At 43.2% G+C, this 25,779-nt stretch overlaps 1 protein-coding gene across 8 annotated transcripts in view; it reads right to left on the bottom strand.

The window, feature by feature from the left end:
- The window catches only part of dmd (dystrophin), a 1,950,296-nt gene that overhangs the window by 121,442 nt on the left and 1,803,075 nt on the right, over positions 1-25,779 (bottom strand). For 7 of the 8 annotated variants that reach the window (XM_068040560.1, XM_068040554.1, XM_068040555.1 and 4 more), the window contains 2 exons: positions 16,286-16,347; positions 13,467-13,541 (listed from right to left, as the gene is read on the bottom strand). In XM_068040560.1, the coding sequence (XP_067896661.1) occupies positions 13,467-13,541; positions 16,286-16,347 (137 nt within the window). Of the gene's footprint in view, positions 1-13,466; positions 13,542-16,285; positions 16,348-17,705; positions 18,006-25,779 lie in introns of those variants that run through there. The other variant, XM_068040563.1, reaches the window with a different exon arrangement.

The following is a 25,779-nucleotide window of genomic DNA, read 5'->3' as shown; positions in this document are numbered from 1 at the left end:
CATGTGTGCCTCAGTCTTGGCATGTGGGAGGTTTGCCTGACACCTCCACACCTGGGGGAATGAAATGCAATTTGAAGAAAAACGGCGTATTTCATTGCAGAGTTTGAGAGAAATATAAGATAGAAAGAAAACCATGTATTTCTCTCATTCATTTCCATTCATTCACCAATCTTAAAGCTTATGAAAACTGGTCTGTTCTAGGTGCTAGGGCTGCTTTAATTTTCTTTTTTTTTCTCAGGAGAGTTAGTAAGGGGCGAGTCTAGCCTGAACTCTGAGCCATGCAAAGACTTTTTACTTCAGGGGATGGGTGGTTCCCTTTTCCTCTGACTGTGGGGGAGGAGTCTTTGTTACTCTTCCCTTTGTTCTCTGAGACACTCCTACCTGCAGGTATTTGTGCAGTCTTAACTGCACTCTCCTGTGACACTTTGACTAAGTGAGGCATCACCCTCATGGTTTCTCTGCCCCCGAGAGGTCTCTCTTTGCCTCTGTAGGTTCCTGGAAATGCTGTTAGCAACTATGGTGGGGTGCTTCTAGAGTCTGCACTTACATAGGAGGATGTGGCGTCTAATTTTTCAGATTTTTCGGGGTTGGTTGACCGGACAGTAGGGGTTTACATCCAGGATTTTTCCTGGACTTCCTTGAACCTGCCCTTTTTGTCACTTTTTCACCTTCTCTTTCTAAATTTTTGCCAGCCATGTGCCTGCCCATCCCCTTTTGTTCTCGGCGGATGTCCCTTATAGTTCACCAGCTCTCTGCTGGACGGTCCTCCTAACACCGGTACAGGATTTAGGGGTGCAGGTTTCACTGTAGGTTGGGGTTTCCCCTCAACCTGGCACATGTGACAACTCCTGCAATACTCCATCACATCTTTGTGGAATTTTGGCCAGTCAAACTGCTGTCATATGTGGGCTTTCGTCTTTCATATATCAGCAGGTACAGCTACTGTGGTCCAGTGGGCCCTTAACATTTCTCCCCAGTACCTCTGCGGCACCACTAACTGGTGAATCACTGTCCATTCCTTGCCCTCAGGTCTGTGAGGAGAACTCCATTTCCTCATCAGTACCTCATTCTTTAAATAGTAGCAATCAGGGACTCCCTCTGCTTCACTTTCAGACTGGGCAACCTATCCTAACTCTTGCAATACTGGGTCAGCTCACTGAGCTTCAGCTAGGAAAAATCCATTTAACTCATTCCCTCGGTCTCCTAACTTTCCAAAGAAAGTCTCAGACAAGCAAACCTGTCATTTGGCATGGTCATTTGGCTGTAGTGCCAATGCAGTTTCCTCTGGGGGAGCTGGTATGATTGTGGTCTTACTCACTACACATTCAGGGAAACTGCAGGAGACCTTCTCCTGCCACCATCCTGTCTCTCTGAACTCCTGCAGTCTTTCTTTCACTACTGGGGTGGCTACCACCTTCACCCCTGCCAGATCATTATCTAGGAGCAGGTCAACCCCGTCCACAGGCAAACTAGGGATGATCCCTACAGTCACCAGTCCCGAAACTAGGTCGCACTCCAGGTGCACCCGGTGTACAGGTACAGGCATACACTGCCCTCCAATACTATTCACCACCATTTTGGTGTTCACTGCAATTTCTGGGGGAAAGGTCAGGCCTTTTCCCAGTAAAAGGGATCTGGTGGCCCCTGTGTCCCTGAGAATTACTATGGGCTTGCTTGCTCCATTCGAGGGATATGGGGTTATTTTCCCTTCAAACACAAAACCCTGATAACCTTCAGGAATCCTTTTTTTAACTTTTCCTGCACTGGCTGTAGTAAGCTTCCTGGGTTGCACTTTTACTGCAGTTAAAGCCACAGCTTGTTCTGTGTTTTCCATCAGGGTCCCGTCTGCACTGGGCAGGTATGCCCTGATTAACCCTACTGGTTTCCCCTTTAGTTTCCAGCAGTCAGCTTTTAAATGCCCTGCTTTATTACAATTGAAGCACACAGGTCTCCAGGTCTCACTCTTGCTCACAGCACCTTCCTTTTTGGCTGCAGAAGAGCCCCCAGTTTCTCCTGCTTTCCTTTCTTTTCCAGGACTCCCTGGGCGAATATCACCTTCCCACCCTTTGTATTTTTTGGATTTGTGGGGGTGATGATAAAAGGTTCTCCTCTGGGAAACCGACTTATAAATTAAAGAAAACTCATCGGCCAGAACGGCCACTTGCCGGGCTCCCTGAACCCACTGCTCCTCTACATGGGTTTTTATTGAGAATGGGAGAGAGTTTTTAAATTCCTCTAACATGATTACTTCTCTGAGAGTCTTATTTTTAAAGCCCTCAGCCACTGGTCAAAAGCCAGCTGCGTGCTTCTTTCGAACTCCAGATAAGTTTGATTAGCTTGCTTTTTCAGGGCTCTAAACTTTTGATGGTAGACTTCGGGTACTAATCCATATGCCCCAAGGATAGCATTTTTGGTCTGTTCATAATTTGATGAACTCTCATCTTGCAACAAGGAATAAACCTCATGGGCTTTTTAGGTTAGTTTGTTTTGCATTAAAAGGGACCAGGTCTCAGTTGGCCATTTTAACTGCCTTGCCAGTTTCTCGAAGGACTTGGAAAATGCTTCCACACTGAATTTTGGAATTAATTGAGCGAGTTTTAGCAATTTTGTACCCAGCCCTGAATTGTGCTCCTCCATATTGGCCATGCTTTCACTAGGGTTACTCTGTCACCCTTAGTTAACTTAAGCTACCTCAACTCTCTTTGTTTGCATTCTTTCTGGAATATTCTTTCTCTCTCTCTGTCTCTCTCTTTCTTCCCTTCTCCTGTCTTTCTTTTTCTTCACGTTCCATCTGGAAGGCTCTTTCTTTCTCTCTCTCTTCTTCCTCAAATTCAAGCTTCCTCTGTTCCAGTTGTAACTTTGTTAACAATACCCTGTTGGATTCTGTTTCTAACACTGCTTCTGTTCAAGATTCAAGGGAAAAATGGTTGGCCACTAGCTTTAGGAGTTCAGACTTCCTAGCCTTGCAACGTACAGTGATCCCACACTGCTCAGCCATTTTTCTCAACTCCTCCACAGACGTGCTTTTAACTTATCCCAAGTTACTTCACCCTGGCTTGGAGAGCTACTCGCTTCAGTTGCAGACACGTTAGTATTCAAGCACACACAAACACAAGAAAACCTGTATTGACATTTTGTTCTTTTTGATTGGAAACAATTTGGCTTCCCACTTCCAATTTCACTCGTTCGTCTGTGGATAAAATTCCGGACGCTAGCACCCAACTTCTGTTATGACAAAGTGAGAAATGTGTCTAGGGGTATTTTGCTGACTTTACCCTGTCTTATTGTAACAGGGTTTAATTTTAAACACACTATGTTTTAAGCTCCCCCTTTGTGAATCCTTGTTCACAGCTTTCCAATTATGAGAAATGAGCACAAACAGGCTTTCTTCAGTTTAAAGAAAAGTGAAATTTATTAAACTTACTTAAACTCTAACACGGTTCATGCCTATAGATATATGACGAGGCCATGCTAGCATGCACACGAGATATACACATGCAGATAGGGACAGAAAAGAGAAGAAAAGATAAAGTGGAATAGTGTGAGGCAATATCTTGTTTCGAGCTCACTGTAGCCCTTGATTGGAGATACGGTCATATGTTTCATTGGGGCCCAGTATTCTTCTTAAACCTCGTTCACGTAGGAGACTTTCCTCTCTTTGAGTTTATGTGTCTTCAATGGTTTCCAAAGCTGGTGAGCGCAAGAACAGGCTACGGGCCAAGTGCTGGAAAATGGGATTAGAATAGATAGGTGCTTGATGGCCGGCACACACACGATGGGCGAAAGGGTCTGTTTCTGTGCTGAATAACTCTATGAGATGAGGGCAGACAGGAGCGGAGGTAATTCTTGCTTCAGTTCCAGAAGCACACAGTGTTCTGAGTTCAAATTCTGTTTTTCCAGTTTAAAACTACCCTAGTTGGCCAGCAGGTGGTCACGCGACCGACTGGTCTGACAAGGTCTCTTCTGTGTATTGGGGCGGGGACTGGCTCCTTTGTTTAAACACTGTCTGGTACTATTCAAATATCCTTCCAGCCAGGGGCTTGCAATTTTAAGCTTTAATGTTCATGTAGCGAAATCATGCGTGCCTCAGTCTTGGCAGGTCGGGGGGTGGGGGGGGGGGGTGTTTGCCTGACACGGACAGATTTAACTTTTTAATGCAGCAAGTTATGATTTTATAGAATCACAGAATCGTTACAGTGCAGAAGGAGGCCATTCGGTCCATCATGTCTGCACTGGCTCTCTGAAAGAGCAATTCTCTCAGTTCCATTCCTCCGCCTTCTCCCCATAACCCTGCACATTTGTCCTTTTCATATAACTGTCTAATTCTCTTTTGAATGCTTCAATTAAACCTGCCTCCACCACTTTCTCAGGCAGCGCATTCCAGACCTTAACCACTCGCTGCGTGAAAAAGTTTTTCCTCATGTCACTTTTGCTTCTCTTACCAAAAACGTTAAATCTGTGCTCTCTCATTCTTGATCCTTACATGAGTGGGAACAGTTTCTCTCTTATCTACTCTGTCCAGACCCCTCATGATTTTGAATACCTCTATCAAATCACCTCTCAGCTTTCTCTTCTCCAACGAAAACAGTCCTAACTTTTCCAATCTATCTTCATAACTTAAAATTCCTCTTCTCTGGAACCATTCGCGTGAATCTTTTTGTACTCTCTCCAATGCCCTCACATCTTTCCTAAAGTGCAGTGCCCTGAACTGGATGCAATACTCCAGCTGAGGCCTAAAAGGGTAGTGGAACAGATTCAATAATATCTTTCAAATGGGAACTGGATTAATACTTGAAGGGGAAAAATGTGCAGGCCTATGTGGAAAGAACAGGGGAGTGGAATTAATTGGATAGCTCTTTCAAAATAGCCAGCATCGACATGATGGACTCCTACTGTGCTCTATAATTCAATGACCTGCCAACCAGTTGCAGGAACCAGCAGCTGAATTTCAATTAAAAAGCAGCTTTGAGATCAACAGAATATACGTGAGAAAGTCCCTAACATAGTGAAATACCCCTATAAATAATCCTGGCACAAAGGCTGAGGTTCATCAACTATTTCCTCATGTAACACAGCAGTACGATAAAGTCAGTAATTTTAAAAATTGAGCCAAAGCCCCACACAGGTTTATAACAACAGCTGGTTAAAAAAAAGATTCAGGCCTGAGAAAAGAAGTGGCACATTTAATTCACACCTGTGAAAAAAAATGACAGAGCAATATATTTGGACAGAAAAACAGTGATCTTGACTGACCTGTAAGTCTTGCTCTGCTAATGTATGTTATGGCATAGTAACTAAATGATCCATGTTCCTCTAATGCACATAAATCAAGGACAAGCCTTTGAAAAAGTCATTCTGATAAGTATTTTGTTGCCAAGTTATTGGTTATTTTGTGTTCCTTTGATAGATATAAAATAGGGGCAACCCACTTCAAGTGAAACTCATTCTTATTTAATTAGTTGAATCACCTTTACAAACCTTCTTTTCCAAAAGGTCAACTACATTAATTTGCAGGCAAATAGAAACTTAACTACATCAAGTTGCATGTCTTGTCAGACATCTGCAGTCAACAAACCATTTGTTACAATCATACCCATAAGGGACTGAGAAACACAGTTCTTTTAATAGCAATTTATTAGCGGAATTGAAAATGTAAGAGCAGTACCACAACACTTCTATCTATGAGTTAACAAGTGATAGCGAGATCCCCTTGAGGAAAGTAATCAATAATAACTAATTGATTCTTTCACACCATTTTCAAGTAGTTTAATTAGAGGCAAAGCTTCAGTCTAAATGGCAGTAATTTGCAATTACTTGAGAATACATGCACACCCCAAACTGGCAAGGCATCTATTTGGTAAACTGATCAATTTTTTTTTAAAAAACAGAGCACTATCTTCACTTTCAGTGAGCTTGAAACTCCTAATGCCACAGAGAGGACGTCTTAGATCGTCAGGCTGTAATCAAAGTTGATAAGTCACCAGGACCAGACGAGATGCATCCAAGGATACTGAGGCAAGTAAGGGTGGAAATTGCAGAGGTACTGCCCATAATCTTCCAAATCTCCTTAGATACAGGGATGGTGCCAGAGGACTGGAGAATTGCAAATGTTGCATGCTTGTTCAAAATAGGGTGTAAGGCCAAGCCCAGCAACAACAGGCTGGTCAGTTTAACCTTGATGGTGGGAAAGCATTTAAAAACAATGGGCTGGATTTTATGCAGCCGGAAGAGCTCCCGACACAAGGCCCAAAAGGCGAGGGAAACCATGCCTTGGCCTTTTGGAGAACACCCCCCAGCAGTATTTAATGGCACTCAGGCAATTAACTGTCTGGTGCCCCCGTCACTTTAAGGGTGGGGAATCCCATGTCCAAGAGCTACTGACCAATCAGAGGGTCGGCAGCTCAGCAGTCCAGCAGCGTCACCGGGAGCAGTGGCCACTGCTTGAATCGCAGCAGTCACTTGAAGAAGAGCAGCTATGGAGCTTGGTGTGAAGATAAGTGGGGGCGGGCTCCCTGGGGCCACGCAGGCAGGCCCCAGTGAGGTGTGGGGGTGGGGTGTGCGTGATGCCACAGGGGCAGCCTTTGCTACCGGGGGCCTTCTGTGGGCCACAGACTGCTCATGGAGGAGGAACGCAGCCCCACCCCACCCCCAAGTCCACATAGAGGCTGCCTTGAGTTACTGGATGACCTCCTCACGTGGCGGGGCTCCAACCAGCCAATGGTAAAATACCAGCGGCAGGAAGAGGTCCTTAACTAGCCACGTAAGGGCCTCAATTGCGCTCTGGGCCTTCCCTGCCTTGGACTAAATTTGAAGGCATCAGGAAGGTGATGGGCACTCCACCTCCTGCCTTCCCATGCAATTTTATGGCCCACCACCCAAACCACCTCCCTCCGCCTCCGTTCCCGTGCCTAGGGGGCCCATAAAATTTAGCCCAATAATTCGGGACAGAATTAATAGCCACTTGGACAAATGTGGATTAATTAAGGAAAACCAGTACAGATTTATTAAGGACAAATTTGTGTTTAACTAACTTCCTTGAGTTTTTTGATGAGGTAACAGAGAGGGTTGATGTGGTGTCCATGGACTTCCAAAAGGCATTTGATAAAGTGCCACATAACAGGCTTGTCAGCAAAGTTAGAGTCCATGGAATAAAAGGGACAGTAACAGCATGGATATGAAGTTGGTTGAGTGACAGAAAACAGAGAGTAGTGGTGAACGGTTGTTTTTTGGCCTGGAGGAAGGTATATAGTGGGGTTCCCCAGGAGTTGTTGTTGGAACCACTGCTTTTCTTGATTTATATTTCCATGACCTAGACTTCAGTGTACAGGGCACAATTTCAAAATTTGCATCTGACACAAAACTTGGAAGTAATGTGAACTGTGAGGATAGTGATAAGACTTTAAGAAGAGGGCATAGACATGCTGATGGATTGGGTAGACAAGTGGCAGATGAAATTTAATGCAGAGAAGCGTGAACTGATTCATTTGGTAGGAAGAATGAAGAGACTCAATATAAAATATAGGATGCAATTTTAAAGAGGGTGCAGGAGCAAAGGAACCTCGGGGCATTTGTGCACAAATTGTTGTAGGTTGTAGGGCAGGTTGAGAAAGCGGTTCATAAAGCATATGGTATCCTGGGCTTTATAAATAAGGGCATAGAGTACAAAAGCAAGAAAGTTATGATAAACCTGTATAAAACACTGGTTTGGCCTCAACTGGAGTATTGTGTCCAGTTCTGGGCACCACAATTTAAGAAGGATGTGAAGGCATTCTCGGGAGTGCAGAATAGATTCACGAGAATTGTTCCAGGGATGAAGAACTTCAGTTATGTGAATAGGTTGGAGAAGCTGGTGCTGTTCTCCTTGAAGCAGAAATTAAGAGGAGATTTGATAGAGGTGTTCAAAATAATGAGGGGTCTGGACAAAGTAGATAGGGAGAAACTGTTCCTGTTAGTGGAAGGATTGAGAACCAGAGGACACTGATTTAAGGTGATTGGCAAAAAAAAAAATCAGTATCGACATTAGGAAAAGCATTTTTACACAGCAAGTGATTAGGATCTGGAATGCACTGTCTGACAGCATGATGGAGGCAGATTCAATCATGGCTTACAAAAGGAAATTGGATAATTGTCTGAAGAGAAAATATTTTCAGGACTACGGGGCAAAGTACGGGGAGTGGGACTAGGTGAGTTGCTCTTGCAGAGGACCAGCACAGACACGATGGGCCAAATGGCCTCCTTCTGCACTGTAACCATTTTATGATTCTAACAATGTTACAAATGTCTTGTGTTGAGGATTCTGTAACAATTTTTGCATCATTTATCTGATCCCAAAATGCAGATATAAAATCACATTTTCAGTATCAAGGAGATAGCAATGAAGTGACAGCACTGCATGTCCCTATGTCCAACTCCAGCGGAAACTCTTTACTATCATTAAAAAGTGGAACACATTCCTAATGCGTGCACCTGAATGCACATAGTATTTGTAACAAAATGGATGAATTGACAGCTCAAATAGAAATAAATAGGTATGACCTGATAGCCATTACAGAGATGTGGCTGCAAGGTGACCAAGGCTGGGACCTGAATATTCAAGGATACTTGACATTTCTGAAGGACAGAAAGCTAGGAAAAGGTGGTGGGGTAGCTCTATGAATTAAAGATGACATTAGTGCATTAGTGAGAGATGACCGTAGTTCTAAAGATCAGGATATTGAATCAGTTTGGGCAGAGATAAGAAACAGCAAAATTAAGAACTCACTTGTGGGAGTAGTTTATAGGTCCCCCAAAAGTAACTACACTGCAGGATGGAATATACAGGAAGAAATAATGGGGGCTTGGAAGAAAGGTACTGCAATAATCATGGGTGATTTTAATCTACATATATATTGGACAAATCAGACTGGCAAAGGTAGCTTGGAAGGTGAGTTCACAGTGTGTTTTCGGGACAATTTCTTAGGACAGCATGCTCTAGAGCCACCAGAGAGCAGGCAATGGTAATGCGCAATGAGACAGGATTAATTAATGACCTCAAAGTGAAGGAGGCTTTAGGTAGCAGTGATCATAACTTGATTAAATTGTGCATTCAGTTTGAGGGTGAGAAGAGTAGGTCTGAGACTAGTGTTTTAAATTTAAATAAAGGCAATTACAAGGGTATGAAGACAGAGCTGGCTAAAATGAACTGGGAAATATGGTTAGGACAGTAGAGATGCAGACATTTAAGGAGATATTTCATACCATTCAGTAAAGGTGCATTCCAGTGGGAAAGAAAGACTCTAGGAGAAGGATGCACCATCCTTGGCTAACTAAGGAAGTTAAATATGCTATCAAATTGAAAAAAGAAGCGTACAATTCTGTGAAGATTAGTGGTAGGTCAGAAAATTGGACAAAATTTAAAAACCTGCAAAGAATAACCAAAAAAAAGAGGGAGAAATTAGAGTCTGAGAGAAAGCCAGCTAGAAATATGAAAACAGAAAGTAATATTTTCTACAAGTATTTAAAAAGGAAAAGAGTAATAAAAATGAGCATTGGTCCCTTAGAGGGTGAGACTGGGGAATTAATAATGGGAAACAAGGAAATTGCAGAAGCACTGAACAGATATGTTGTGTCTGTCTTCACTGTAGAAGACACAAATAACATCCCAGAAATACTTGTAGCTCGAGGTGAAAGGGAGGGAGGAACTTAAAACAATCACAATCACCAAGGAAAGGGTACTGAGAAAACTATTAGAAATAAAGGCTGACAAGTCCCCAGGACCAGATGGCCTGCATTCAAGGGTCTTTCAAGAAGTGGCTGCGGAGATACTCGATACATTGGTTGTAATTTTCCAAAATTCCCTAGATTCTGGAAAGGTCCCATCAGATAGGAAAATAGTGAATGCAATTCCTCTATTCAAGAAAGGAGGGAGACAGAAAGCAGGAAACTACAGGCCAGTTAGCCTAACATCTGGTATATGCTAGAATCCATTACTAAGAAAGTTACAGCAGGACATTTAGAAAATCTTAATGCAATCAGGCAAAGTCAACATGGTTTTGTGAAGGGGAAATTGTGTTTGACTAATTTATTAGAATTGTTTGAGGAAGTAACAAGCAAGGTGGATAAAGGGGAACAAGGGAACCTGTGGATCAGGTGTACTTGGATTTCCAATAGGCATTTGATAAGGTGCCACATCAAAGGTTACTACACAAAATAAGAGCTCATGGTAACATATTAGCATTGATAAAGGATTGGTTAGCTAACAGGAAGCAAAGAGTAGGGATAAATGGATCATTTTCAGGTTGGCAAGCCTTTACTAATGAAGTGCCACAGGGATCAGTGCTGGGGCCTCAACTATTTACAATCTATATCAATGACTTGGATTAAGGGAACGAAGGTATTGTTGCTAAATTTGCTGATGACATAAAGATAGGTAGGAAAGTAAGCTGTCAAGAGGACATAAAGAGTCTACAAAGGGATTTAGATAGGTTAAGTGAGTGGGCACAAATTTGGAAGATAAAGTATAATGTGGGAAAATGTGAACTTGTCCACTTTAGCAGGAAGAATAGAAATGCAGTATATTATTTAAATAGAGAGATAGCAGAACTTTGCTGTAAAGAGGGATCTGGGTGTCCTGGTACATGAATCACGAAAAGTTAGTATGCAGGTACAGCAAATGATTAGGAAAGCAAATGGAATGTTGTTGTTTATTGTAAGGGGAATCAAGTACAAAGGTAGGGAAGTTTTGGCCATAGTTGTACAGGGTGTTGATGAGACCACATCTGGAGTATATGTTTTGGTCTCCTTACTTAAGAAAGGATATAATTGCATTAAAAGCAGTTCAGAGAAGGTTCACTTGACTGATTTCTGGGGTGAAGGGCTTATCTTATGAGGAAAGGTTGAACAGGTTGGGCCTATACCCATGGAGTTCAGAAGAATGAAAGGTGACCTTACTGAAACATACAAGATCCTGAGGGGATGTTGCCCCTTGTGGGAGAGACTAGAACTAGGGGACAGAGTTTGAAAATAAGGGGTCTCCCATTTAATACAGAGATGAGGAGAATTTTTTTCTCTGAGAACATTAATCTATGGAATTCTCTTCTCCAGAGAGTAGTGGAGGCTGGGTCATTGAATATATTCAAGGCTTAGTTATATAGATTTTTGATTGGCATGGGAGCCAAAGGGTATAAGGGGTAGACAGGAGAGTAGAGTTGAGGCCACAATCAGATCAGCCATGATCTTACCAAATGGCGGAGCAGGCTCAAAGGGTCGAATGGCCTACTCTTGCTTCTAATTTCTTATGTTCATGAGGGGTGCTCATGACGTGATGTTTCATTCACAAACGTGAAACTGTGCAGAGCTCATTGTGGGGTTTGTTTCTGAGATAGATGGTTGCCTCACTTCCGTAATTAAAACTGTGACACATAGATCGCCCAAGAATATCTTCTTGTTCAGGACTTTCATCAACCAGCTATGCTAATCTTTATCGATTAATTATCAGTATTTAATCCCTCTGTAATGTTACCACGAAGAAACTGTCCTTCTACAAACAAGTATTTACAAGTTCTTAGTTATCAATGGTGAGTATCACTCTATAGAGTAAGCCTGAGCATGTTGCAGCTAGACTGTCGAATCTCACTGTCTAGACTGATCTGTAATGACCACTTCAAGATCCATGAAACTGTTCCCCTGCAAGGAGTCATTGCGCTCAGGAGAGGGGAGGGGAAAATTGGCAAGTAAAAGAAAAGTGTGCATCGCTGATACTGACCATGACTGTGAGAAATGCATTCACACCAAACTGCAGTTAGCAAAATTGTTGTTGAATCATCTTATAGCACCACCAAAATATGAGAACATTTTTGCAACAACTGTGGAGCACTGCAGCTTTACAGATAAATAATTGTTGCAATTCAGGTGGAAAATGTGATTAATGAGTGCTGTAAGTCAATCTATGTGGATCAGAATAAGCACAAATATTTGCCAAAAGTAGAAAGCTGCCACACTGGAAATTGCAGCAAGTCTGTCCGCATCACGGAGAGAAACCCTTCATCAGGATTCCCAAAAGTACTGATGATGGGCATTTCTTTAGTCTTTACAGACATGCATGGATCATCTGGGTGTTTCCAACTTTCTACTTGTATTTTTAAGAAATATTTGTCTGTGTATAATCATATTTGGAGTGACCCTTGGCTCAGTGGTAGCTTTCCTGCCTCTGAGCCAGAAGACTATGGAATTCAAGCTTCATTCCAGATAGTCCTGGAACGCAGAGACAAGGGTTTCGGTCTCTGAACACTGGGTTGACATCCAGCATGATACTCGTGTGAGAGCTGATACCTCCTTCCCCCACCCACTGTAGCCTTGACAAACAGGGCTCCAGTCTCCACATCCTGAGTTGACAGTCAGTATGCCCAATGAGAGAGGTGATATCCTCATCGGATCTAGCCCATTTTTCTGATACAAAGTGACTCCCGACAACGCAGAGCATGCGCAGAGAGATTGCAGATGTCATCAATGCGTGCGAACATTTGCCAGCCTGCCAGTATGAATGTGCGCATGACGTCACCACGCAATAACGTCCTTCCTCCCACCATCCCTGCTTCAATCTCCGCTTCACCCCGCTTGATCACTCGCGCCCACCCCCCCCCCACCCCCAGACAGCTACTCGCTCCCCCCGCCCGCTTCCCCCCACTCAGCTACTCTCTCCCGTCCCACTGGCCAATCTCACCCCTCACCCACTAGCTCCAGGCCTCAAAGCTTTCCCCCGCTACCCCCCCACCGGCCGCTTCCCCCCCTCAGTCGCTCGCTCCAGACCTCGCCACTGCTCCCCACCGACTCCCCTCGGCCAATTGTTCCCCGCTCCTCGTTTCCCGCCCGCCACCCTGCTCTCTGACCGCCGGCTCCCCGCATCCCCCCCACTCCAGCCCCTAGCTCTGGGCTGCGCCGCTTCCCTTCTCTCGGTCACTCACTCGTACATCGGTCCGTCATGGAGAATGATCGAACGTGGGAGTGAGTGGCCGAGAGAAGGGAGGCGGCGCGGCCTGAAGCTAGCAGCTGGGGGGGGTAGCAGGGAGCAAGCAATCGGAGGTGGGGAGGAGCGTTGAGGCCGGAGGCTAAGGGAAGGCAGCGGGGAGTCAATGGCAAGAGGACGGGCGTAGGAGGGACTGGCAAAGAGAAGCACAATGGCAGGAGGGTGCGGGAGACTGTTGGGGGTGGGATGGAAGGGGCGATGGCAGCCATTGAGGGGATTTTCGGGTTGAATTTGTTTTTAGTGTTAGATTGAGCAGCTTCATCTTTAATCCAGGCAGCTGCCTGAAAGGTCGCAGACAGTGACGTTCCAGTGGAAGAGGCTGCATTTGCACATGTGCTAGTACTCCACCACCTAGCAGTTGCGTTGTCAGCAAACACAGCCATTCCTGTTCCTATGTTTCTTGAAATGCATTGCCTTCAGTGCCGCTTAGCACAGAAGAGAAAGAACAGAAGACCATACTTACGACAAAGAGCTTTCTGCAGTCTTCGTAGCTTCATGGCTGTTCTGTACGCAGAAAACCTTACATTATTTAAGTCAGCTGTAGAAAAGGACACACAAAATATTTTCAGTGGAGTGTCTCAACAGTAAACTCGCAACACCTAGGTATGTATTTCAGCTGTCAAAACATTTCCCTCTTTCAACAATATGTGGATATTTTGTAACTATGGCCTCATCAACCTACATAGGCTGAACAACAACAATGTACAAAAGCAAAAAAAGGCCCTGAAGTTATGCCTTTAGTTATATAAACACTTCATAAATTTGCCTTAAGGCCTTCCTGTTATTTTATTTGAGGCAACAAACAAGTTGACAACTCGAGTAAAATGATGGAGGAATGAATTTCACACAAACCACTAAAACCCTTTTACACTGGTATCAATGCTCTAATTTCAGGATCTTGGAGAATAACTGGTAGTTGGTAATGGTGACAAAATTCTAATATTATTGAACTCAAATTTTAGTTCGTAACTGTCATGTTAATTCCAAAATGAGATATCAGCCTTAAAAGATTCATGCCTGCTTATTATTTTCATAGAATGTGTTCTGTGAAGTTTAGAGGGACATTTAAGCCCTGTTAGCTCCCTTTCTTTTCCTGTTATATGGTGGGTGTGGTGTTGTACTGATGAACAATGGTGCTCTGTGTCAGAATTACAAATGTTATATATTCTCTGTAAATGTATTTATTGATAATCTTGGTTTATTAAAATTTCAGTACAGCAATGTTAATGTAATCATTGAAAGGATAATTTTATAATAGTCAACTGGAATTTTGTCCCGAAATGTCCATTTTACACATGTGCACATACACAGTCTCTCCCAACACTCTGATAACAGTAAATCATTCACAGCTTTTAAATCAGTTGCAGTACATGGGTCTAATACCACTCAATCAGAGTTCCATACTTTAAAATACAACATGCAATTCATCTCACAAATGTCATTTTGGGATTTACAAACCACAGGATTTCTGAATTTTACTCACTTTTTATATTTTTAACCACAAATGCCTGCTAGTTCACTGAGATTACCAATTCTCCAGATCTTTAATTTGGACTGAAATTAGGTGTTTATTCTAACATAGTGAACTAACTTGGTTTGATGTGAAAGTAGAATCTTGCATTTACATGAAGTAGTTCATCTGCAGATCAGTTTAAAATTTATTTTGAATTTTCAACAATTAAAATGGAGCAGATCAAAGGGAACTCTGTATATCTCCAAGGTCACATAATAATGAATATCTGTTGTACACTGTAATGAAATTTGTTGTGTAAAATTAAGCAAATGGTTGTGCAAACAGTGAGAAGCATGCATTTTAATCTGAGCTCTGGACCTTGGTGAATGGATGAAAATGAAAAATTATTCATCTTCTGTTGACTGCCAATCTTTAATTCCCTACATGACAACACTCTTCTAACAATAACCAGGTTGTTAACTCTCCACGATGGCACTGAATTAAAAAGGGAAAGAGTTCATATTTTCAAATTTACTTTTTATAATCATGCGGGATTTGAAACGTTTTATTTCAAATCAGTACTCATGATGATTACCTTTGGACAAGAATGAATGCTACTGTGGCACATTACTGTCTAACTAACAAAAAGGTCAACCCCACTGGCACATGAGAAGGGTGCACCTTGTGTGTGAACAAAAATCTTCTGTATTGCTCCAGAATATTTAACTATTATAGTGGAGTCTTGGTTATCTGTTTTCCTGCTTATCTTTGAGAATTTCTGCGGGAGAAAGCCTTCTGTGAAATACTTACTGCAGAGGCTACAGAATGTTTCTTTTCTTACTTGTATTTCATCTTTTCATTGTAAGTACACAATGTTTCTTTTTATTATTTTTGCATTGTACTTGTCTTCATTCCTGTTCCCAGAATATTGTTGTGCTGTACATTTAGGAACTAATTTTGGAGACTCCTTGTTCTACAAGGGAATCCCATTATTATAGCAAATAAAGGAGGTTCCAAAGTACATTTGCTCAACAACATAACACATAAGTCTAATTCCACAAAAATCAGTCTTATTCATTGATTAAAATTATTTCCATCGAAAGTACAGATTCACTCAGATTGAACAACATAGTATGGGAAGGTAAAATCAAATCAACATTTTAAAGAAGTGCTAATGCAAAGCCTAAGTTAAATATGGTGGATAACACAAAGCATATTTCAAAATGTCTTTTTTTTTTTCTCTGACTAACCATCTAAAGTATTTACACTTTCCCAGTGAAACCTGCAGAGGCCTGTGTGAGATATGAATGAGGATTGCACACCACAATGCTGGCAGTAAACAGAGGCCCATGGAAATAATGGTCTGGGCTCAAACAGAAAAATGCAAGGAAACCTAGAAATCCGTGCTGCAAATAATTGACCACATGCAGACTGCACTCCAATGCAAAGTGTGAACTACTGCTTTGTGTTGCATATGCTTTCACAAGAAATCCTTTTGTAACTACTATTAATTATGTCTGCCTAAAATTCAGCCTTTAATTGTATGGCTAAAATAAAGGGTAATAAAGATTCCTGTGGAATTTTAGAATACTAATCATTTTTATAACTAATGCAATGATCTCACAATTCTTTCTTTTCCATTTTAACAACTTTTATTCTTTCAGTTAATCTTATTAACTCCCAGGCAGTTGAAATCATGGCCTGTCTCCAAGTACATTCCCAGGTTCTTTTCCAAAATGCTTCCTCTTCTTAACAAAGTAATTCATTGCAAATTGTGGTGGCACATTGTTCAACTTCAAAAAACGCAGCGTGTTCAAAGGCTTTCTTACCTAGCGACTGATAAAGCTCCGTCATCTTGGGGTGATCCCAGCAGGTAGTCTGGGTCTGGTGGCTGAAAGAAAGACAGGAAGAGAGAGAGAAAAAAGCAATAGGAATTAGCTGAACCTGAACAGATAAAAGCTGTGTCCTAGTATAATGAGAACTAAATCTTAAAATATTTCTTCTGCTTGACCTTTTCATTCTCTGAATGCCGATTAACTAATCTGGGAACCTTTAGAAGGGGAGAAGCACAGCGGTCGACTTTGTTCCTTTTCGACTTTGGCAGCTCTCAAAATGCATAAGGAGCTCAGGATAAGTTTTCAGAACAAGTGGATCACTGAATCAAATAAGAAAGCTTCTCTGCCGATTACTGGCCCAGACTTACTTTGTATGCAGACTACATGGAGGCTGCAGGTATTTGCCTTGACCTAAACAAATATTGCAGTTTTTTTCAGCTTTAGAGAGGAGATGACCATCAATTTACATAAGCAAGCAAATGGGGGTGGGATTGGTGGCAAGAATCAAAGACTGCTGCCTGGTAAGTTTTTTTCGTTTACCCGGTTCTGTCATTTTCAATAGCTGTTGTTAATGGTGAGTTAGAGGGGGCACAGCGCTGTGTGAAGTCGTTCCACAGATTGTCCACTCAGCACTTCTTTGGGCTCCCAAATCCACTTGAATACACAACAGCATCCATAATCAAGAGAAGGCGGCAGAAAACAAAAGACTGGGCGGGTAAGAGGGTGAGGTTGGCAGCCCACACAAAAGAAATCGCTACTCAAGGTCGCCCTTTCGGACGAGAGATTTTCATCTACAGGCTTCAACTGAATTAATTCACACCTTTGTTAGTAATGGAATGCAGCCAACAGTTAAAACAGAAAATGATTTATCTTATTCAGAGTTCATTTACGGTTATATTCCTCTGTACTGGGGCTCCACAGAAACCAGTCCCCACCCGATCCTTGTTCACTGGTCTATCTGGAGTTCAAAACTTCTTTGTTGCCCTTTCAGTTTCCTTCTGCTCCAGTAGTTCCAAGCCGGGTCCGAGCGGTAGTAACCAATCCTACACCAAAGCAGCTACAGGCGGATTCTTTCGTCGGCGAGGTCACAAACCTCGGGTGCGTCTCCCTCCTCACCTGTCATTTTAACAACCTACAATTTTTTGCCTTGCAGGGAAGACACTCCTTTGCAGCTGAAACCCGGAGCAGAATCCAGGCATTCCAGAGTGCAATTTAAAGCACCTGTAAATGGTCCCAGGCACAAGACGGCTGCACCTTGTCTGGCACATTCTCAAGCCTGTCCTCCTCAGATTCTGAAGTGGAAAACTATCATTATACAGACTGTAAAATTAAAAACTGCACTAGCTTGTTACGACTCAAAGTTACTGCAATCGAGTGAGGGTTACGATGATGAATGAGTTTCTCTTCTACCTACCCCTTAAACTGCTCCCTCATCGTGTTGAAGCAGTTAGTTCCAGCAGCACACTTCTCACAACCTGTAAATAAATGGAGCACACCACACAAGTGGCAAAAAAAAGCAGAGCTGTAGAATTGCTGCTGTGCTGATCATACATGAGGAGGGAGTTTGTAGATCAGACGGGGCGGAGCTTCCACACTCTAACCCTCCCCCATTGAACCGACTACTAAAGCTCTCGCAGCAAATGCAGCTGTCATAGTATGTCGAGTTGAACTGGAGAAGCGAAGGAAAAGAGGGTGAGGACACACCATGTACAATTGCCACAAAGGGCAGTTCTGAATTATACATAATCCTTCTCACCCTCCAGCTCTTTCTGCAAGTGAGTGACATAGTTGAGGAACGACCTCTGATCCTCCTTTTTTGCACTAGGGCAATACTAAGAGTCCAGACAGACACACAGCAGGTGAACAATACCCAACTGAGGACCTTTGCTCAGCGCTCCTCCACAAATCACCGGTCTTTTTAACGCCTTAAAAAGATAAATCATTTTGTTGCAGCAGAAACGACATAAACTAGGAAATCATTTACGATTAAAAATTTACAACCTGTGGGGGATTGCAAATAAAACACAAGAATCTCATTGCTTCCCTGAAGATTTTTTTTAAAGAGTTGCAAAGTCCCCTACCTACCCCAAATTCTAACTTTCTCACAAAAAATGGAGCTGACAGTGCAGATCATTAATCTTTCCACTCTTTTATCAGCCGATTGATCTTTGAACGAGCAGTGTGTCTGCAACACTCACTTCACTCAGCACTCAGGAGGCTGTACCCTGATCAGAGACGATTGTGCAATGTCAGGAATGCATGGCAATAAGGTGTACAGTGCCATTCAAATACCTCCCCATCATTTAACTTCTCCCCAGATAATCAGTGCCAACAGCCTAGTGCCACCAGTTCCTCCTCCTATTTCCCAGTGAAAGGTATGATTACACCAGATGTCTGTTAGTTTATTGTTTGTTCAAACGCTTCTACAGAATAATTACGGTGAATGACATGGAAGGCCTCAGCTGGTTGACACCTGAAGAATGCAACCTGGCATACAAGACTGAGTAGCAAATGGTAAACACATTAAAATGATTGCAATAATCATGAAGATGTTCGGACTACACTTGGCGGGGGGGGGGGGGGGGGGCAGTGTTGAGCAGTGTGGCGGAAATATGCCAAACTGAATTATGCAGGCTATCAGAGGCAATTGATTTGGTTTTAGTTAATATTGCCATAGGTCAGACAGCTCTGGCTTTGGAGGAGTCTGTCCCTTTAAAGCCAATTGGCAGAACACTGATGCATATCCAATGTAATGTTCTGCATTGAGGGTGGGAGATGTCCTTTTTTGCATATGTAGGCTTCAAATATGGAGGAAATTCAAGGACAAACTATCTCTCGACACTTTTAATAGTCAACTTTATACAATTGAAAGCTTCAAAGTCATAGTCTGTTGCTGTGAGGAGACAGCAATCCCTCTGGATAAATCTAACTTCCATTAGGTGTGCAAAATCATGTACATCACACTGATCTGTGTGCCCAAATTCCTGATTAAAAACTCCCGTCAAGCTCTGCACCAGGACAGCTAATTCATAAAATCTACCTCAGCGTTTTTTAAATTCTTTCATGGGATGTGGGTGTCAGTGGCATTTATTGCCCATCCCTAATTGCCCTTGACAACTGAATGGCTTGCTGGGCCATTTTAGAGGGGAATTAAGAATCAACCAAATTAAAGTGGGTCTGGAGTCACATGTAGGCCAGACCAGGTAAGGACAGCAGATTTCCTTCTCTAAAGGACATTAGTGAACCAGATGGGTTTTTACAACAATCACTGATAGTTTCATGGCACCATTACAGAGACCAGCTTTCAATTCTAGATTTTTATTGAAAAATTAGATTTTTATGGTGGGGTTTGAACCCGAGTCCCCAGGGCATTAGCCTGGGCTTCTGGATTTCTAGTTCAGTGACATTACCACTACACCACCATCTCCCCCACAAATTCATACTAGATACAAATCCACGAGTGACAGCAACTTATGATATCTTATGTAACTACTCTGCACATGTCTTGAGCATAGACAATAAAAGTTGATCATGCAAGTCATCACAACCAAAGTTGATCTTGTCCTCCCCAGCATTCACACTTGTGCACCTTTTAGTAAGGTCACTGGGTAATGATCAGGAGCATGACACCTGAGTGATTTCTTACCCTTCTCTAAGCCAGAGGACACTGAAGTCCCTTTTACTAATCAGGCTATCTCACTACAGAACTGGTTTGAATCGAACTATGAACCTTTTTGATCTGTGTTAATTACTCACTGCCATACCATATGTCTATTTACTCATTAAGTGAAGTTCCTCCTCCAGTTCTTTATCTTGCTCCTTATTTAATGAATACCATTCTCTAATGAAAATCTAACAAGGAAAATAATGCTAGTCCTGAGGCAATGCTGCTCTATAATAGGCTGCCTGAAAGAGAGAATAATTTGAATTTCTAAAGTGCCTTTCATATCCTCAGGATGTCCCAAAGCACTTCCTAGCTAAAGAATTGATTCTGAAGTGTGGGCATTATTGTTTTGAGGAAAAAGAGGCAACCAATTGGTAGACAGTAAGATGCAAAATTGAGGTATTGGATAGCAAACTATGCCACAACCAATAGCAATATGAATTTGGGAATTTGTCACAGAATGTTGTGCTCTGACAAATCACTTACCAGCTTATAATAAATAACTTGGTCATAGTGGCAAGAAGGCTCCCCCACACTTTGAACATGGAATGAGACATGAAGGAAAAATAGTTCAATCCAAAAAATCCATATACTCTTTGAGGCTCAACCAGGAGGCATTTTTCTTTTGGAATCTGCTCCTGATTCCAGCAGTTAGTTTTTTGTTATTAATCATGTAGTTATAAAGCAAGTGCTAAGAACAACAGCCCACCCTAGCCAAATAGGGTTACTTCAAAATTTCGAGCAAACGATCCAGCAGCAAAAGCCTCTGCCACTCTCTGAAATCTGTCTCACAGACATCCACAATCCAAGCTACTTAGTAAAGCTGACCTAGTACCACGATGTACTATGATGATATCTTCTTCTTCTTTGGCCTCCTTGTCTCGGGAGACAATGGGTAAGCGCCTGGAGGTGGTCAGTGGTTTATGGAGCAGTGCCTGGAGTGGCTATAAAGGCCAATATTAGAGTGACAGACTCTTCCACAGGTGCTGCAGAAGAAATTGTTTGTCAGGGCTGTTACACAGTTGACTCTCCCCTTGTGCTTCTGTCTTTTTTCCTGCCAACTGCTAAGTCTCTTCGACTCACCACACTTTAGCCCCGCCTTTATGGCTGCCCGCCAGCTCTGGCGATCGCTGGCAACTGACTCCCACAACTTGTGATCAATGTCACAGGACTTCCTGTTGCATTTGCAGATGTCTTTAAAGCGGAGACATGGACGGCTGGTGGGTCTGATACCAGTGGCGAGCTCACTGTACAATGTGTCTTTGGGGATCCTGCCATCTTCCATGCGGCTCACATGGCCAAGCCATCTCAAGCGCCGCTGACTCAGTGGTGTGTATAAGCTGGGGATGTTGGCCGCCTCGAGGACTTCTGTGTTGGAGATACGGTCCCGCCACCTGATGCCAAGGATTCTCCGGAGGCAGCGAAGATGGAATGAATTGAGACTTCGCTCTTGGCTGACATACGTTGTCCAGGCCTCGCTGCCGTAGAGCAAGGTGATGAGGACACAGGCTTGATACACTCGGACTTTTGTGTTCCGTGTCAGTGCGCCATTTTCCCACACTCTCCTGGCCAGTCTGGACATAGCAGTGGAAGCCTTTCCCATGCGCTTGTTGATTTCTGCATCGAGAGACAGGTTACTGGTGATTGTTGAGCCTAGGTAGGTGAACTCTTGAATCATTTCCAGAGCGTGGTCGCTGATATTGATGGATGTAGCATTTCTGACGTCCTGTCCCATGATGTTCGTTTTCTTGAGGCTGATGGTTAGGCCAAATTTGTTGCAGGCAGCCGCAAACCTGTCGATGAGACTCTGCAGACACTCTTCAGTGTGAGATGTTCAAGCAGCATTGTCAGCAAAGAGGAGTTCCCTGATGTGGACTTTCCGTACTTTGGTCTTCGCTCTTAGACGGGCAAGGTTGAACAATCTGCCCCCTGATCTTGTGTGGAGGAAAATTCCTTCTTCTGAAGACTTGAATGCATGTGATAGCAGCAGGATGTACTATGATGATATCACATAAATTTTATATCATCCACTAGAGTGTCAGATTTTTGTTTTGTAACAAAAACATTTGTTTTCTGATTCAGTCTATTTGTTCTTTTCTGATTTTCATCCATTTTTTTCATAATGCACCACTCTTGGATAACAAATGGTCAGATTTTGCTGAAAAAATAAACAGTGTGTGAACAACACACAGCATTATTAAAATGCAAATTGGCCCGCAACTTGGAGTGAGCAAGAGATACCCCATGTGTTGTGAATCGTCACAGGTTGCTGGGAAATTTGCACCGCTCTGCCATTAGCTTAACGACAACACTACCACACCCTTAACCTCCCCGTGATTCTCATGACATTGCTGCATTCACACATTAACCTCACCACAGAAAGTTAAGTCCAGTAATTAACAGCATAAGTACCCTTCTAATCATGCAATAATTGTGAGTAACCTCTCTTGCCCAATGTTACGACTAGGTGAGAAAGAGGTTTGGGGTTCCCTTTCAGCCTTCCCCTGGTCTTACTGTAACGGGGTTTAATTTTAAACACACCATAATTTTAGCTCCCCCTTGGTGAATGCTTGTTCACCGCTTTCCAATTATAAGACAAAGAAACCAGCACAAACAGGCTTTCTTAGAAGAAAAGTTGAAATTTATTCAACTTTAATTCAGTTAACGCCTACGAATACACACTGCACCCCATTTTAGCATGCAAATACGATATACACATGCAGATGAGCAGGAAAAAAATAAAGCGCAAAGGTTTGAAGCAATATCTAAAGAGCTGCTGTTTGAGATTACTGTAGAGTCCTTGATTGTACGTAGATCTTGCTTTTCTCTTGGGATTCATGTGTCTTCAGTGGATTCAGAGGCTTGTGAGAAAGAGATGGGAGCAGACAGGAGAAAGATCTTCACAGTCCAGGAGCAAACAGCTTTATCTGCCCAAACTGTTTGTACAAATTCAAAAACTCAAGTTGCCCAGCAGGTTAGTCATGTGACCAGCTGGTTTGCCCATGTCCATTTGTGTATTCGACCATCTTAGCAGTCAACCTGGAATGCGAGCTGCTCCACCTTCAATGTCTGGTGATCAAAAGTCCATTGTGGGTTGAATGACAGGGAATGGCTGCTTTGTCCTTCCAAACACTGTCTGTTAAAATGCAAATGTCTTTTCCAGCCACAGCTGATCTGTTCAACAAGACGTCTTCACTCCAGTAACAGTTTAAAATCAATGTTCATGACAAAATTAATGTGCCTCATTTTTGGCAGGTGGGGGCCTTGCAATGACACCTCCACACCCAGCGGAATGAAATGCGATTTGAGGAAAGCACATTTCATTAAAAGGGTCGAGAAAAACGTAACATACAGAAAAAACCATGCATTTCTCTCATTCATTCACAAGTCCTAAAAGCCTGTCTTCTCTTGGTGCCAGTGCTGCTTTAATTGCCCCTTTTTGGCATCCCAATAAACATGTGTTTTTTTCTGGGAAGTTTCTCTTCCGTTTGCCCATTTCCATGGCTGCCCAGGGTCTTTGTTCCTGCTGAGGTAAATTTTTTTTTAAAAAGGGTTAGTAGTGGGCTGGTCTATCCTGAACTCTCTTGCAGTGCTTTGCGGAGTCATGCAAAGGTTTTTGACTTCAGGGGATGAGTGGTTCCGTTTTTTCTGTCTGTGGGGGAGGATTCTTTGCTAATCTCCTGTTTGCCCCGAGGACACTCCTGCCTGCAGATATTGGTGAAGACTTTACTGCACTCCCTTATGGCACTTTAACTAGGTGAGGCACCACCCTCACTGTTCCTCTGCCCCCTAGAGGTGACCAGTGGTGTACCACAGGGATTGGTGCTGGGACCCTTGCCGTTTGTAGTGTACATTAATGATTTAGACGCGAATATAGGAGGTATGATCAGTAAGTTCGCAGATAACACGAAAATTGGTGGTGTTGTAAACAGTGACGAGGAAAGCCTTTGAGTACAGGACGATATAGATGGGCTGGTAAGATGGGCGGAGCAGTGGTAAATGGAATTTAATCCTGAGAAGCGTGAGGTGATCCATTTTGGGAGGACTAACAAGGCAAAGGAATATACAATGGATGGTAGGACCCTAGGAAATACAAAAGATCAAAGGGACCTTGGTGTACTTGTCCATAGATCACTGAAGGCAGCAGCATAGGTAGATAAGGTGGTTAGGGATACTTGCCTTTATTAACCGAAGGCATAGAATATAAGAGCAGGGAGGTTATGCTGGAACTGTATAAAATGCGAGTTAGGCCACAGCTGGAGTATTGTGGACAGTTCTGGGCACCACACTATAGGAAGGATGTGATTGCACCGGAGAGGGTGCAGCAAAGGTTCACCAGGATGTTGCCTGGGCTGGAGCATTTCAGATATGAAGAGTGACTGAAAAGGCTAGGGTTGTAAGGCTGAAGGGGGACATGATTGAAATATACCAAATTATGAGGGGCATTGATAGATTAGATGGGAAGAACCCTTTTCCCTTAGCAGAGGGGTCACTAACCAGGTGGCATATATTTAAGGTAAAGGGCAGGAAGTTTAGAGAGGATTTGAGGAAAAATTTTTTCACCCGCAGGGTGTTTGGAATCTGGAATGCACTGTCTGAAGAGGTGGTAGAGACAGGAATCATCACAACATTTAAGAAGTATTTAGATGAGCACTTGAAGCAGACAAGGATACGGGCCAAGTGCTGGAAAATGGGATTAGAATAGGTAGGGGCTTGATGGCCGGCACAGACACGATGGGCCGAAGGGTCTGTTTTCTGTGCTGTATGACTCTCGAGGTCTTTCTTTGTCTCTGCAGGTTCTGGTAAATGCTGTTCGCACTCTGGTGGGGTGCTTCTAATGTCTGCATTTATGTAGGAGGATGTCAGGTCTAACTTTTCATATTTTTCGGGTTGGCTGACTGAACGGTAAGGGTTTTCATCCAGGCTTCCTCCTGGACTTCCTTTAACCTGCCCTCCTGATCACTTTTTCCGCTTCCCTGTCTAACCTTTTGCCAGCCTTGTGCCAGCCTGTCCCCTTTTGTTCTCGGCAGGGGTCCCTTACAGTCCACCAGCCCTCTGCTGAAGGCTCCTCCTAACACCAATACAGGACTTAGGGGTGCAGTTTTCACTGTAGTTTGGGGTTTCCTCTCAACCTGGCACATGTGGCAACTCCTGTAGTACCCCACCACATCTTTGTGGAGTTTTGGCCAGTCAAACTGCTGTCTTATGCAGGCTTTGGTCTTTCGGTATACCGGCATGTACAGCCACTGTAGTCTCGTGGCCACTTAATATTTCTCTCCGGTACCTCTGCAGCACCACTAACTGGTGAACTACTGCCCACTCCTTGCTGTCAGGTCTGTGAAGATAATTCCATTTCCTCATCAGTACCTCATTCTTTAAATAGTAGCAATCAGGGACTCCCTCTGCTTCACTTTCAGACTGGTCAGCCTGTGCTAACTCTCGCAATACTGGGTCGGCTCACTGAGCCCCAGCTAGGGAAAATCTATTTAATTCATTCCCTGGGTCTTCTAACTTTCCAAAGAAAGTCTCAGACCTGGTCATCTGTCTGCAGTACTAATGCAGTCTCCTCTGGAGGAGCTCGTTTACACGAGAACATAAGAAATATGAGTAGGAATAAGCCATCCGGCCCCTCAAGCCTGCCCCGCCATTCAATAAGATCATGGCTGATCTGCCCCAGACCTCAACTCCTCTTTCGTGTCAGCTCCTCATAGCCCTCAACTCCCCGATATTTCCAAAAATCTATCTACCTCCTCTTAAAATACTTACAGTGAGCGAGCCTGCACAACTCTCTGGGGTACAGAATTCCAGACATTCACTCCCCTCT

This window comes from Heterodontus francisci, chromosome 10 (assembly GCF_036365525.1).
Source record: "Heterodontus francisci isolate sHetFra1 chromosome 10, sHetFra1.hap1, whole genome shotgun sequence".
NCBI classification, from domain to species: domain Eukaryota; kingdom Metazoa; phylum Chordata; class Chondrichthyes; order Heterodontiformes; family Heterodontidae; genus Heterodontus; species Heterodontus francisci.
Note: the sequence above shows the minus strand (reverse complement) of the source record. Positions and strands in the feature narration are given on the sequence as shown.